At 46.4% G+C, this 13605-nt stretch overlaps 1 protein-coding gene across 7 annotated transcripts in view; it reads left to right on the top strand.

Moving 5' to 3' along the window:
- UBAC2 (UBA domain containing 2) overlaps positions 1-13105 on the top strand; it is a 258006-nt gene extending 244901 nt beyond the window's left edge. For 3 of the 7 annotated variants that reach the window (XM_086709047.1, XM_086709042.1, XM_086709054.1), the window contains one exon: positions 4027-4223. In XM_086709047.1, coding sequence (XP_086565173.1) covers positions 4027-4182 — 156 coding nt within the window. In that variant the 3' untranslated portion in view covers positions 4183-4223. Of the gene's footprint in view, positions 1-4026; positions 4224-8184; positions 9698-11936 lie in introns of those variants that run through there. The other 4 variants (XM_086709033.1, XM_086709026.1, XM_086709063.1 and 1 more) reach the window with 4 other exon arrangements.
- The last annotated feature ends 500 nt before the right edge of the window (positions 13106-13605 follow it).

The raw sequence follows: 13605 nt of genomic DNA, 5'->3' as shown, positions 1-13605 counted from the left end.
AGATTTGGGTATCAAAGTAAGTAAGGACAGTACTTAATATAATCCACTGGGCAGCGGGTAATCCATGAGCTCATACTGATGTTAGGAGATAAATTTTTATATAGGTATATGCATCCACAGGGAAAAGGAATGTAAAGAAATAAGTAGAGAGGATTGTGGATGGTATTAGAAAATCATAATTTTGCAGCTATCAGAGTAAAAATCAACTCAGGGACAAATCATCAATATCTGAAGAACAGGCTATTTATATAATCTCCAGGTATCTCCCCAAAAGTTGCTTATTAATTACAAAAGGAAAATAGTTAACTATATAGTGGAGAAACTGGGCACCAGCTTAACCACATCATCAGAATCAGTATACCGGTAATGGAACAGAGAGGCTGCTGGCATGTCCTGGAAGGACACATCAGTTATGTCTTACAATAAAAAATCCATAACTTTGATCATAAAGATTAAGCAGATAAACCAGTTTGAGGGACATTCTATAAAATATCTGACCCATATTCTTCAACAATACTCATGCCGCAAGCTGTTCCAGATTAAAGGGGACAAAGAGGCATGTTAACAAAATGTCAGATGTGATCGAGAAATGCAATCCATTCTGTCCTGAAATGCAGTGCAAACATTTTTGGTGAACAAACATTTTAGAGCCAGTTGATGAAATTGGACTGTGGATTAGATCATAGTTTTATATTAATGTTCAGTGTCTGCGATTTGGTATCTATATGGACTGTGATTAGGAAAGAGAATATTCTTATTCTTGAAAAATACACACTGAAGTACTTAGAGGTAAAGGGACATGGTATGTGCAACTTAATCTCAAATGTTTCGGGAAGAATAAGTGAGAGAGCATATAGACTGAGGGAGAGAGAGAGGGAACGCAGCTGTGGCAAAGTAACAGCAAATCTGGATGAAAAGTAATTGGTTCTAGGTACTGTTCTTGAAACTTTTCTAGAAGTGTGAGATTATTTCAAACTAGAAAGTTAAAAAAAAATCTGTGAAAGAAGTTTAGAGCATTGTAGTAACAACACTTTTAAATTTCCTTCTACATACATTGTTGTCTACTCATCAAATAAATCAGGTGCAGCATTTCATAGCTGGTCACACCGTCCAGGCCATCACCACCCCTGTCCCCAGAGGACATAAAGGTCAGTTGGACCCAGGGCACCCAGTCTGTGTGGCAAAGCTGTATCCTGACTTTTTCTGGAATTCATGAGGGGCCTCTGGTCAGAGCTCCCACGGCCACCCTGGATTAGGCCACCGTAAACACCTTGGAAAGAACCCAGTTGAATGTGCCTGATGAATTGATCCGGCTTGCCCCCTCACAACTTCTCACTCAGACTGATCATTTTCATGGCTCCTCAGGACTGTAAGAGGTGCAGGAAGGAGCCAGTTTTCTTCCATGTCCATTAGAGAATTTTTTTTTAAGTTTATTTATTTATTTTGAGAGAGACAGAGACAGCATGAGTAGGGGAGGGACAGAGAGGAGACAGAGAATCCCCACAGAGCCTGATGTGGGGCTTCAACTCATGAAACCGTGAGATCATGACCTGAGAGGAAACCAAGAGTCGGACACTTAACTGAGTGAGCCACCTTGGTGCCCTTAGAGAATTTCTAGAAAAATGTTATCCCCGTAGCTATGAAAATAAAGCCCAGTAACTCATTTTGTAAGATATTTATGATAACAGATTCAAAAATAAGCTAATGCTCTCAAGTTCAGGTAAAAAGAAAGAGTTCTATTACTGTTTACTTACTTGTGCTAGAACCGCAAGTCACATTCCTCACAGACCGTTAAGGATATGAGGTATTTAAGGTGAGATAGCTCTTTGTGTTGGCACTTTCAAAAAAAAAAAAGTGTCAAAAATAACAATAAGGAGAATGTGTGTAATTGAAGTCTTCAGGGTTTTTTAATGAATCATTTTCCTTGATCCTCCCAGAATGACAGCAGGTTAACATGTTGTCATTATCAGTTTAAACAGCACTAACTTCTTCCTTGCTCTGGTATGAAAAGATGTAAATATGTGAGAGGCTGTTTTTAACATATGCTTCCTTATTCATCATTAATTTTCTAAACCTTGTTTCTTGTGTTTACTAATTTTCTTGAAAATGGTCATTACAGACTGTCATTGCCTTAAAACCCAGGTTCTTCCCTGGTATTGTTTATTATGTAGACCCTTGGCAATATTTGCGATAGGTGCTAGCCAAGCTGTAAAAGAGGGGAAAAAATGTTCTTGCCCTCAGGACATTGACAACAATGTTTAGAAATGTATAGTTAATATATAATCTCTTGGTTAGTTTGTTGAGGCTAGACACTATGTAAAATATTATCTATTAGTAACGTAGTAAGATAGCTTGGACGAACAAAACCTCTTGATGCTTAATTCTTCAATTAAATGTGCTGTATCTTTTAAATATCAGAGTCATGCAATTTTAGTGCATTAGGGAACTTAATAATTTTCTAAGTCAAGAACAATGAAAACTATTGTTTTCTGTTTTTCTGATGTAAAAAAAATACTTAAGGAATTTTAGTGAGAGTTCTTTCAGTTCGGAAAACAAAGAATATTCTAAGAATGAATGTGCATCTCTTATTACATCTCATAATAGTCTAACATACAGCCATAGAAAAATTTTGCCACTTTTTCTACTTCTGCTGTTGGTAAGTTCCTGAATTTTTGGGTCTTCACAGTCTACTGTTTTTCAACAAGTGGACTCAACACCTTTGCCAGTTTAGTGCCCCTTGAAGATGCCGTCCCCAGCCACCCCCTGTTTTAAAAAAATTTTTTTAATGTTTATTTATTTCTGAGAGAGAGAGCAAGTGAGGGAGGGGCTGAGAGAAGGAGACAGAGGATCCGAAGCAGGCTCTGTGCTGACAGCAGAGAGCCCGATGTGGGTCTCGAATTTATAAACCATGAGATCATGGCCTGAGCTGAAGTCAGATGCTTAACCGACTGAACCACCCAGGTGCCCCCAGCCCCAGTCCCTTTTAAGAACCTGTCAAAACCAAGTGCCACCCTATAAAAACTCTTTTTAATAATAAAATGTGCTCAAATGTCTAATATCTTAAAAAGAAATAGATACATTATTCCATTTCTCTTTCTTCTTTTCTTTTTAAACAGGGATTTTCATATTACACCTATAGTCAAAAATAACAATGAACTTCTGTCATTAGCCTCCTACTTTTTTTTTTAATCAAAGGAGGAAAAAACTTACCAAGTTTGTCTTTCTTGAACCCTTCTACGCTTAGAAAATGACCCTTAAGTTTATCCTTAATGGAATACATAGGTAAAAACAGGCAAGGAAATTAAGCCGGACTAAACCAAGCTAGCGCTCGACAGAGGGAAGATAAATGGACTGGTACAGATTCCAGCTTCCTGCCTTCCCGTCACACTTCTTTACCTCCTAATCAGCCAAGAATTACCAGCTGTCTGCTCTGCATCAGGCTGGCCACTGGGCTAGGTTCTTGAAATACAGAGATAAATAAGGCATAATTTCCTGACCTCAAGTGGTGCAGAGCCCGGTATGGGGAGCCAGGCTCAGCGACATCTCTAGTCAACTGTGCAGAAGTATTCCAGTGCCACTGAAACTAAGAAAGGACCGCCAGTGCAGGGGGCGGGGAAGGCAGCTCCCATAGTCCTGCCACCGGGTGTGAACTCCCACTTCTATGCTGTAGGCCCTGAGGAACCATGGCAGGATCTTAAACCGGGAGTCACATCATGGGGTTCCCCTGGAGGGTGGACTACCCATGGAGGAAGGGGCGTATTATAACCATAATGTAACTTATTCCATCCCTGCCCAGGAAATATGCTTACGAGTGCTTACGAGACTCTTGCTTTAGTAGGTTGATAATACGTGAGACCCGTCCTGTGGATTCCACTCATGGCATCCAAAATATTCATTGACCCGACTAGAGAGAGAATGGCCTTCAGCACACAGAACACTTTCAGTCTTAGCTGATAAATAGCAAAATGCACTTAGTCAGGAGAATCTTAATCTTAATGAGGTTTTCTTCTCTCTTCCCTTCTCCAGAATCTTCACCACTGTCACCATAAAAACTCACCTGATACAAACAGTTCCCCCTCACTAACATGTATGTATTTTGGGGTACACTTTGTACTTCTGTGTATTTATAATTGTGAGCTGGGAACTGGTCCAGCAGTGACTCAGCTTTTATTTCCCTGGTGATGGCGAGCTCCATGAGGGCTAATCCCATCTCTTCCTGTTTCCCACACAGGGAAGGAGCAGGGCTAAACGTGAAGGTGTGAGAGTGGTATTATGTCAGACTTTTCCATCTGTAGGCTGGAAATAGGTTTTCTCAGAGAATAGCAAAGCTAACTGTGTTATAATGAAATATTGTGTGGCAGTCAAATAATTAACTAACTTTGGGGGGGTGGGGGGTGCCTCATTCTGCTGGGTCTTCTAAAAGATATAAGCAGTGGAGCTCATCCAGTCTGTTGTGAGGGCCTTCTCAGTACCAAAGCCTGAGCAAAGCAGAAATGCAAAAATAAGGGGCCTCTGAGCAGCCTGTAGCCAGACAGGAGCATAAAATAACCAGAAACCATTCACTCCCCCAATGTGTGTGATCAAAGGGGTTCAGCATTTCTGAGGAGGAGGGGAATGGCCAGGTATCCAGGGGAGAGAAGCACACTGAACCACAGGTGACCTGACTGTGCACTTGCAGTGGGGAAGCCACGAGGTAGGAGAGTCAGCTTGCCCTGAGCGGCAACATGGTTGTTATAATGAAGGGGAGGGAAGGGTGAGCCACATCCCCAAGACTTCTGCTGGGGTGCTCCTCCCGGCAGGGCGTGCGTGTGGCCCAGATGGTGGTGTGCCGTGAGGGGGCAACCAGCGTGGGATTGGGGCGGGCATCATTCAGGTGGGCATCACTTCCTGTAAGTGTCAGAATTTGGGAAGTAGAACCCAAAAACCGTTTGCTTTTGACACCCTTAGCTAAAGGGAAGTTAAAGAAAACCACAGTCTTCACTTGAACAAAACAAGAGGAGTATGTCACTGAGAGGAATTGCCATGTTTCATTGGGATGAACATCCTGATTCACTGGTGCCAGAGAGTAGTTGCATCGTCGGTAGAAGGCAAAGTAGGACTTCATTTATTTTCTTGAGTGAGAATTAGCTCGAGATCGGAGTCCCACATGTCCCAAATCATAGAGGATTGTTTTTTGTTTTTTGTTTTTTATTTTTGTTTTTTCTAAGGAAAGGAAAACTGATAGGGATTTATTTCCATCCCTATAGGTTTCTTTTCTTGTTCAACAGGGTCTTTCTTTGGAAAACGTATTCTAGGAAAAACTCATTCTGCCTTGTCTGTCTTCAGAGCACTGCCATCGGTGGTGGGAGAGCTCACCTGCGGCACCTGCTCCTGTCCATGTTCCCGGCCTTGTGTGGGGCTGGCACACGGGGGGCCTCGGGCCCTTGACCAAGAGCTGCCAGCAGAGTCACAGGTCGCTGGGGGGATGTGCCACACGGCTAGGCTACAATTCCAGTACCCGCCCCTCGTTGCAGACCCTTACGCAGAGATACCTCTGAACCTTCCTCTAGAAAGTCAAGTCTTCAGTTACAGAAGACAGGCATCTGGGGTTACACTCAGGCACCTTCTGTTTTTATGAATGAGGGACGTGGGAGACAGGAGGCCTAACACTCTGTATGTTATAACCCGATTACTGTTTAAAGCAAATAGAGAAAAGGATTATTTTGTTTAGACTAGAAACCCAGATGAACTCTATTCTGATGTTCTGTGGTGAGAATGTTTAGACAGAAGATTCCCTGTGATGCATGAGCAGAAGGAGGGGACTTACTGTGTTCCAAGATGGAGAAGGAATGTTGAAAGAAACGCTTTTCAGAAAATTCTATGGGCCTTTTTTTTTTTTTTTTTTTTTTTTTTGGTAAGTTTCCCAGACAGACCACTGCAAAGCCAGCCAGTCTGAGACTGACTGAGACACCAGGTGTGCATCTGCAGGTCTCGTGGTGGCAGCGGGTGTGTGCAGCGTCCTGAGTGTTTTACCAGCTTTATCATTCCAGCCCCAAGCTGTTTATTGGTGGTCTTCCCCCAGCAGACGGTCAGTTCCTTAAAGAACTTATATCACTAAACTGAAACTCCTTCTCTAGCCACTGCTGGGCACGTTCTGTGTGCCAGGCTCTGTGTCAGGTGGGGTACACAGCAGGCACAGTCCCAGCCCGCACGGAGCTCGTTGTCTGCCTGCTGGGGAAGACCGACAACACGGAAGTCACTAATCCCAGCTCACCGAGGATACTTCACACAGACCCTCGGGGAGTCTGTGAACATTCGGTGAATGAATGACATTCCTATACTGTCCACAACTTGACTTAAACCGATCAGGAGGTGTTTTTGTATTTTTATCTTATAGTCAAGACCATGGACTTTTCTCTTCCCATGGACGTTCTATCTGATCAGGTAACAGATAGCTCTCATTCCAAGAGCTGAACTGAAAAGACAAGAAACAGCCTGTAGAGGAAACAAATTAGGTTTCCAGTGTGATTTGATGTGTTATGTGGCTAATATATATGCCTTGGATGGGGAGGGAGGTGAACTGAGTATCTGTAAATACCATTATTTATATAATCATCACAGCTGAATATTTGCTAGAATGTATACAAATATAAAGTTTTCTAAGAGTCACTAAAATAATGTGGGCTTTTAGAATTTTATGCTCACCTTTTAAGAAAAGATTTTTCCTATCTTTTCTACTTCATCTGGGCTCACCATGTTAGTTTTCTTAGGCCAGTTCTTGCATGTGCCATTTAAACACTGGAAATATGTAACAAATCATTCTGGCGTTGGTTTTAAGCGTGGCTGTGTTTAACTGTGGCAGGATGTGTACATGAGGGCGAATTTCACCTTGAACCCCATGTTTGACCGAGCGTCCCGGGAGGGCTGATTTTCTGCCCAACACTCCTTCCAGCCGCTCAGTGCTCACTGGGGCTCCCTGAGAACACGCATGCGCTTGATCATTGTAAAACACACATCAGTTCTTCGACCAACAAAGGATATAAAGCAAGTAAAGTGAAAGCAGCTCAAGTGAATGCTGAAAACCAAAGCCAGGGGTGGTTTTGTCAGGCTGTGGGAACCTCTGAACTGAGGCCGCAAGGGTCACAGGGAAGGACTCGCACACCTGGGCCAGTCAGTCTTCAGCAGGGTGAGAATTATGACGGGGCCATGCTCACTGAGCACCTGTCAGGCGCCAGCTACCAGGCAACCAGGCCAGGCCCTTCACTCACGTCTCTTATCCCCAGACTGTGGGAGCACTGAGAGCCCACGGTTTAGTGGCCCACCTGACTCAGGCGGTGAATACATGGCATATGGGGGCCTGAGCCCAGAGCTCAGACTCTCCCTGCCCACTGACAGGCTCACCCCCTCCCAGCAGTGGTGGCTGGGATGACTCTCTGGCACTTGGGTAACATCTAAAACGGCTGCCAGCCTCCTCTGTGTTTTTCTTTGAAGGAATTGGGCACTTCGGGAAGCCTGTGTGTATTTGCACATCTGACCACAGGTCTGCATAGGTCTCAGTTTTCTCTTTCTGCCATTTGAGCACAGGAGTTCGTGTTTCACGTGCTAATGCAACCTTCACACAGAGACAATGACAGAGTGCGCTAGCACTGCGCAAGTTGGGCTTCTCCGCACAGGGAACTATAAGTCCGCGACAAGTAAAGGCTGCATTGTTATAATTGTTACATGATAACGAGATTGTTCTGCCACCCAGGGGAGCTGGAGATCCCCAGTTCGGCTCCAGTTCTTATATCTGGATGTGAGCTTTGAACCAGCTCCCAAGAAAGGACAGCAGTGGGGTGCACGGCCCCCTTCCAGGCAGCCTCCACTGAGAGATGCCAGCAGTTAGAAAACACCTGTTGAACCTGCTGTCTCTCTGCTTCTCGTCTTTTCTGGCTGATTGTTGTCCACATTCCTAAGCTCAAGCATACAATTTCATTTTTCCTTAGATATTTACTATTTGGGACACCAGAGGAAATGTACAGATACACTTTCTTTTTTTTTTTTTTAAATATATGAAATTTATTGTCAAATTGGTTTCCATACAACACCCAGTGCTCATCCCAACAGGTGCCCTCTCAATACAGATACACTTTCTTAGTGTAATTGTTCAGTTTTTAAAAAGAACTGTTAACATTATTTCTACTTTGTTTTTTCATCTGGTTAAAGCACCAGGTGGTTCCGCCGTGAAAATTCTGCAATCACACTTTTCTTCTCACCCCTAAACAATGCAGAAAGCTCTGAAGCCAGCTTTGGCTAAAGGGGCACGGTTGCCGGCCTCCAGAGGATGGACAGCCAGTGGCCTGCCGCAAGCTTCTAAGTACATCAAATGCGCTTCTCAGCAAAACCTGTGAAAAACACGGCCCAGTTGCCAAAACCAACAACGGTGCACATGTGGTTGTTCGTTTCTGAGAGACTGAGTGAACTCGGGAGGAAGCCTCACGTGCAGAGAAGGCTTCTCCACACCGACATCGTGTATGTATGTAGGACACGACCCGGCCGTCGAAGGCCTGAGGGGTCCCCTCCAAGGTGGTGCAGCCCGTGCTGGAGCTGTGCTTTGGTGGCCTATATGGCCAGCCCATCATCAGCCTCCAAGCCAAATTCAGAATCCGTGGAGGGAAGACTCAAGCACCAGCTGGAAGTTGTGGCCTAGCACCCTCACCTGCTGGTGGTGGGGGCCTGGCTTACACACCATCAGCTCCGGTATGAATCACAATTTGGCAGATAGATACTTTTATTCCTGCTGGCGAGGTGCCAAGAAGCAGCCAGTCTTTAGCTGTGCTTGAAGCACCAACGGTGACAAAGCGGTGATCGTGAATGTCGCGTGAGCCAAACTGAAGTCGTTAAGGACCGCCACGTTGCTGGGTGGTAGCGTCGTGTTTGTGGTAACAGAGAGAAGGCAGGTGGAGCTGCCCACCTCCTCCTGGGCCACATTAGCTCCACTAAAGATAGTGGTTCTTAACTGTCAGTTACTGGAATAAACGTCATTAAAGGTTATTTCAATCCAGGAAATGACCTAGGAAGGATCACCTGGATTTGACGTGCGCCCAGCCCAGGTCCTCGAGTATGCTGCTCGGGGTAGAGAAAGCAGGGCGGGTCATACTGTTCGAAATCCCCCCAAGGAAAGAGGAAAATGTGGATCCTCGTAACCAAATGGCAAAACTGATGTTTCACGTCTGGCAGAGCCTAAAATAGAGCATCAGATGACTTGAGTGTTAAGAAGAGTGTTGTGGTCTGTCGACACCACCCTGCTCCTGCTCACACAGGATGTCATCAAGACATCTGACGACTGTAAGAGATACATTGGTGACATGTGGAATGGATAATAATATGAAGTGGGCTTTAAACCAGTTAAAAATCTCTAAAAAGACCAAAAAAAAGTTGGTCAGCCACTTGAATAGAAAGGGAGGTCTGTAGTGAGTTTGGGGCCCTACCTTTGATTTTTGCCTGCTTGACATTTTCATCAGTCACTTGACGGGGACATTATAGAGGTTTGCTACTCCAGTTCGGGGGTGATAAAATTTTGAGGGATCTGAGTAACCTAGGAGACAACAGAATTGAAACTGAAATTAGGGGTGCCTGGGTGCTCTGTTGGTTAAGCATCCGACTTCAGCCCAGGTTATGATCACAGTGGTTCATGGGTTCGAGCCCTGCATCGGGCTCTGTGCTGACAGCTCAGAGCCTGGAGCCTGCTTCGGATTCTGCACACGAGCACAGGCACATGCCCATACACACGTGTGCACGCTGCCGAAGTGTTCCACTGCTGTGACAAGGGCTGCGAGCACAGGACAGCAGCAACGGGAGAGCATTGGGGGGGTGGGGCGCTTCACTGGACAGAGATGGATCCTGGAGCACAGGAATGAAGAAAGCAGCCCCGGCCCCCGTTCTCAGGAGGCTTACAACACAGTGACAGGGAGCCCAGGACACAGGTCAGTGGAGCCACAGAACTTTTTGTCTGGGCTTCCTTCTGGTCTGGGAGAATGGGAAAGGGCCAGGTGCCCCCAGAGTCAGTGGATGAAGAGGAGCTACCGAGGCCAAGGGCAGAGGAAAAGAGCCTTCTGGTAGAGGGACCCTGGCAGTAAAGTCAAGGGAGGGTTCCACGGCACCCAGGCCGGACCAGGAGCTGGGGCGCTGGCCTGGAGCAAGAAAGATGGGGGAGGATGGCCTTCAGACCTTCAAAGTGCTTCACCCAGGAAAGGGACTAGGATTGTTTTCTGTTACTTGAAAGGGTGAAATTAGGACCTTTGAAGTCCCACGGATGACAGCGAGAGGCAGATTCTGCTTCTGTGGAGGAAGAACTGTCCATCTTGGCCAGTAAGTGAGGGAGTGTTTGTGATACCCTGGGAAAGGTGGTTCTTTCCTTGAGCAGGAAATGAAAGCAGAAGATTCTTGCCGTTCTGTCCACACTGTCCCCCAGCCCGGGGAGTGGGTCTCCCACATATGACGGCCTTTTTCCCAGGCACCGAGCGTCCCTTCAGAAAACAGCTGTCAGGTGTCTTGCCACAGCCCACAGCAAGAGATGCCTGCAGCAGACACGTGTGTGCGTGTGGAGAACGGAAAGGAAGCTTTCTGGAAGGAGGGCCCTCGCTGCATACATTTTTTAATGCTCCTCTTAACCCACTGAGTGTTCGTGACGCACTCTTGAGGGATCACAGCCTCGGTTTGGAAAACACGAGCTAGAACCCGCCTCTCAGAAGTGTCGCCTGCATGTCTGCCTCTGCTCAGCTCGGTTAGCATCTGTGTCCCTGAGGCTCCTTGAGGAAGGAGGGGTCTGGGTGTGGGCAGGGCAGAGAGCTTACTCCCATCTCCTCCCCTGCCACCCACTGGGCTCCCCACCTTCCTCCCTTCCCCCCACCCCACCCCCCTCCTCCTCACTCCTTTCCCCCAGCCCTGCCCACAACCCACCCCGACCCCCACAGCATCAGGCGTTTTCCATACACTTTGCACTGAGGGCACTATTTTCTACAGGAAGGATCAGAAGTGGTGACCAAGTCCTCAGTCCACAGAGCCTCTTTAACCCCCACGTGGGGAAAATCTCAACATGTGTTACAAAACTTACAAAAGTATGTTTCAACATACGTACAAAGAATAGATTCCTTTGGCTGGTCTGGCGTCATAGATCTATTTATAATACATTTGAAAATGGGAAAATAGGTTATGCCTAAATTTCAGTGGCACTGCCTGCTTCATGGAAATCCTATGTTGAAAGTGCAGGAAACCTCTGTGTTTACAGATTCAGGATTTGTGGTCACGAAAATGCAAGCCTCGTCCTCCCTACCCTTGGTGACTTTCGATACGTACTTCCCCCTGGTTCTGCCCCAAGCTTCACCTCCTGGTGCGCACGGCTGCTGCCTGGAGAGCCCCCGCAGCCAGGACCTTAGCAAATGCTGCACCTCACATGGCAGGTTTTCCTTCCCTGGCTGTGTGATTCCAAGAACCTGCACACATTTTTGTCATCGGTGTCTGCCAGCATCAGAAATTAATGTTCAACTAAGCGATTGTTCACACGCACAAGGAAACGTGACTTGGAGAAGTTGTTCGCGGGAATCCCACCTGACGCTGAAAGGGCGTGCAGAGTCGTGTGAGCGGGGCTGCTGTGCAGACTGGCTTTCCAGGCCGCACCCCACGGGCTCGTCCACCCTCTGCTGGTCCTGGCGGGTCGCTTGACCCTTGGAGACTCATTCCTGGTCTCTCAAATGAGAGTTAAATGAGATAATTACACTTATTAGCCATACGTTAAGCACTTTAAAATGTGCCTGTTAAAAAAAATTTTTAATCCTATTTCACACTGAAATGAAAATTAGGGTTTGTTTGTTTTTTTAACCTTCTCTGCAAAACTCTCCTGAAGAGTACCTGGGGGGCTGATGGATTAGTAGCAGGGTCCTCAGCCTCATCAGGTTTCTGGTTTTGTTTGTTTTCAGGTTGCTCGGCTCATGGAGATGGGATTTTCCAGGGGTGATGCTTTAGAAGCCCTGAGAGCTTCAAATAATGACCTGAATGTGGCTACCAACTTCCTGCTGCAGCACTGAGGGTCCTGGGCAGCGACACACAGACTGGCCAAGCTGCCGCCCACAGCGGGCGGGCACCGGCCCCGCTACTGAATCAGCCTGAGGTCACGCTCTCTGGCGCTGATGGTCTCCCATGTTCTCGTGGGCAAAGGGCGGTCCCCGCTGCTCCTCCCTTAATTCCAAGATCACTGCTGTTAAAAGAGTATCGAAAATAAGTTTGCCATTAAACTAGCATGTATTTTCTATATTTTTTTATTGGGCATTTTCCTTAGTTTGAAAATCATCACTCATTCCTGATGTGTTTAAAATACATTAAAGTTGCAGGTTTCTGTAAGCAATTGAATAGCACCGCTGATGGGAAGTTACTGTAATATTATTCTTTTTACTATAATGGATCCTCCTACATTATATCTGATCATAAATGCTACCACTGGAAAAAAGGGGAATGTTATTCAGGAAGAACATGGCAAAATATTCCTTATGGACTTTTTCTCATCACTATTTTTTTCCTCAAATTTGCTTTCAAGCCTCAGTGACTGTTTGGTGTCCACCTTTCCTAGGGGGTGAGCAGGGCGTGTCTGCTGCACACAGTCTTGGCCAGGCCTGAGTGTGGAGGGAGAAACAGAGAACCAAACTCTATCCACACTGTTCCGGCCCATTTCAGTCCAGGGAATCTTTCCAACTCCCTTTCCCTCACCTCCATTAAGAAATAATGATCATCGAATACTGATTCAAGGTTCTGGAAAACTCTGTGAAACTTAGCTGGGGTTCCTTTTGCTCAGAACATCTACAGTCAGCCTCTCAGGCTGGACGTGGAAACAGGATGGAGAGAGCAGGGGCTCAGCCCTGGAACAGCCGCAGGGCCCACCGCGCTGGAGGCGCGTCCTCCCCGGCCCGGGCGCATCAGGACTTCCGCTGCAGCCAGGGCACACAGCAGAGGACACGGGCCCAGGCAGAAGGGAGGCAGAGGTGGGAAAGGCAATTGTGTGACTCCTACGTTCTGCAAAATGAGCAGAAATGTATCAAATTGATGCAAATTTGGACAAGTGTAATACTTACAATAAAGTTTTTAATGTGTTTTACTTTGCAGTATTTTTTATTCGACTTACCTAAATCTTTGTTCTAAGCTGTGTAATTTATCAAATATAAAACCTTTTTTTTGCCAATGCTCATCATTCTTCAGAAGATTTGGGTGCTTTTTTTTTTTCTTTGGAAGTGAGAGAAAAGGCCCCTTTGTTCCTGTAACACTGGCCCCGTGAGGCCTCATCCGTAGGCTTGTTAGGGCATCAGGCTGCTCGGAACGGGAGTTGGGATGACTTGGGAGCCCAGGTGGTTCCAAGTGTCTCTTGTCAGCTTGAAGGGACGGCAGCGGGCATCTGCCGCCACATTCCAGGCCAGTGGCTCCCAGCGCAGAGGTGTATGCAAGTACTAACCTCTGAGCCCATCTGGATCCACCCCTGACCTTCCGGTGCAGGGGTCCCAGGAGACAGCGCCCCGCGTCCAGAGATCCGCCATCTCCTATGCCCCTTTCCTCAAACAGCACTGAGCAAAGTCACACCAAACCACAGGCGTAGTGCTCACT

Source organism: Puma concolor, chromosome A1 (genome assembly GCF_028749965.1).
Source record: "Puma concolor isolate L17-30 chromosome A1, mPumCon1.1.hap2, whole genome shotgun sequence".
NCBI lineage: Eukaryota > Metazoa > Chordata > Mammalia > Carnivora > Felidae > Puma > Puma concolor.
The sequence above is the reverse complement of the archived record's forward strand: the minus strand, read 5'-3'. Positions and strand labels throughout refer to the sequence as shown.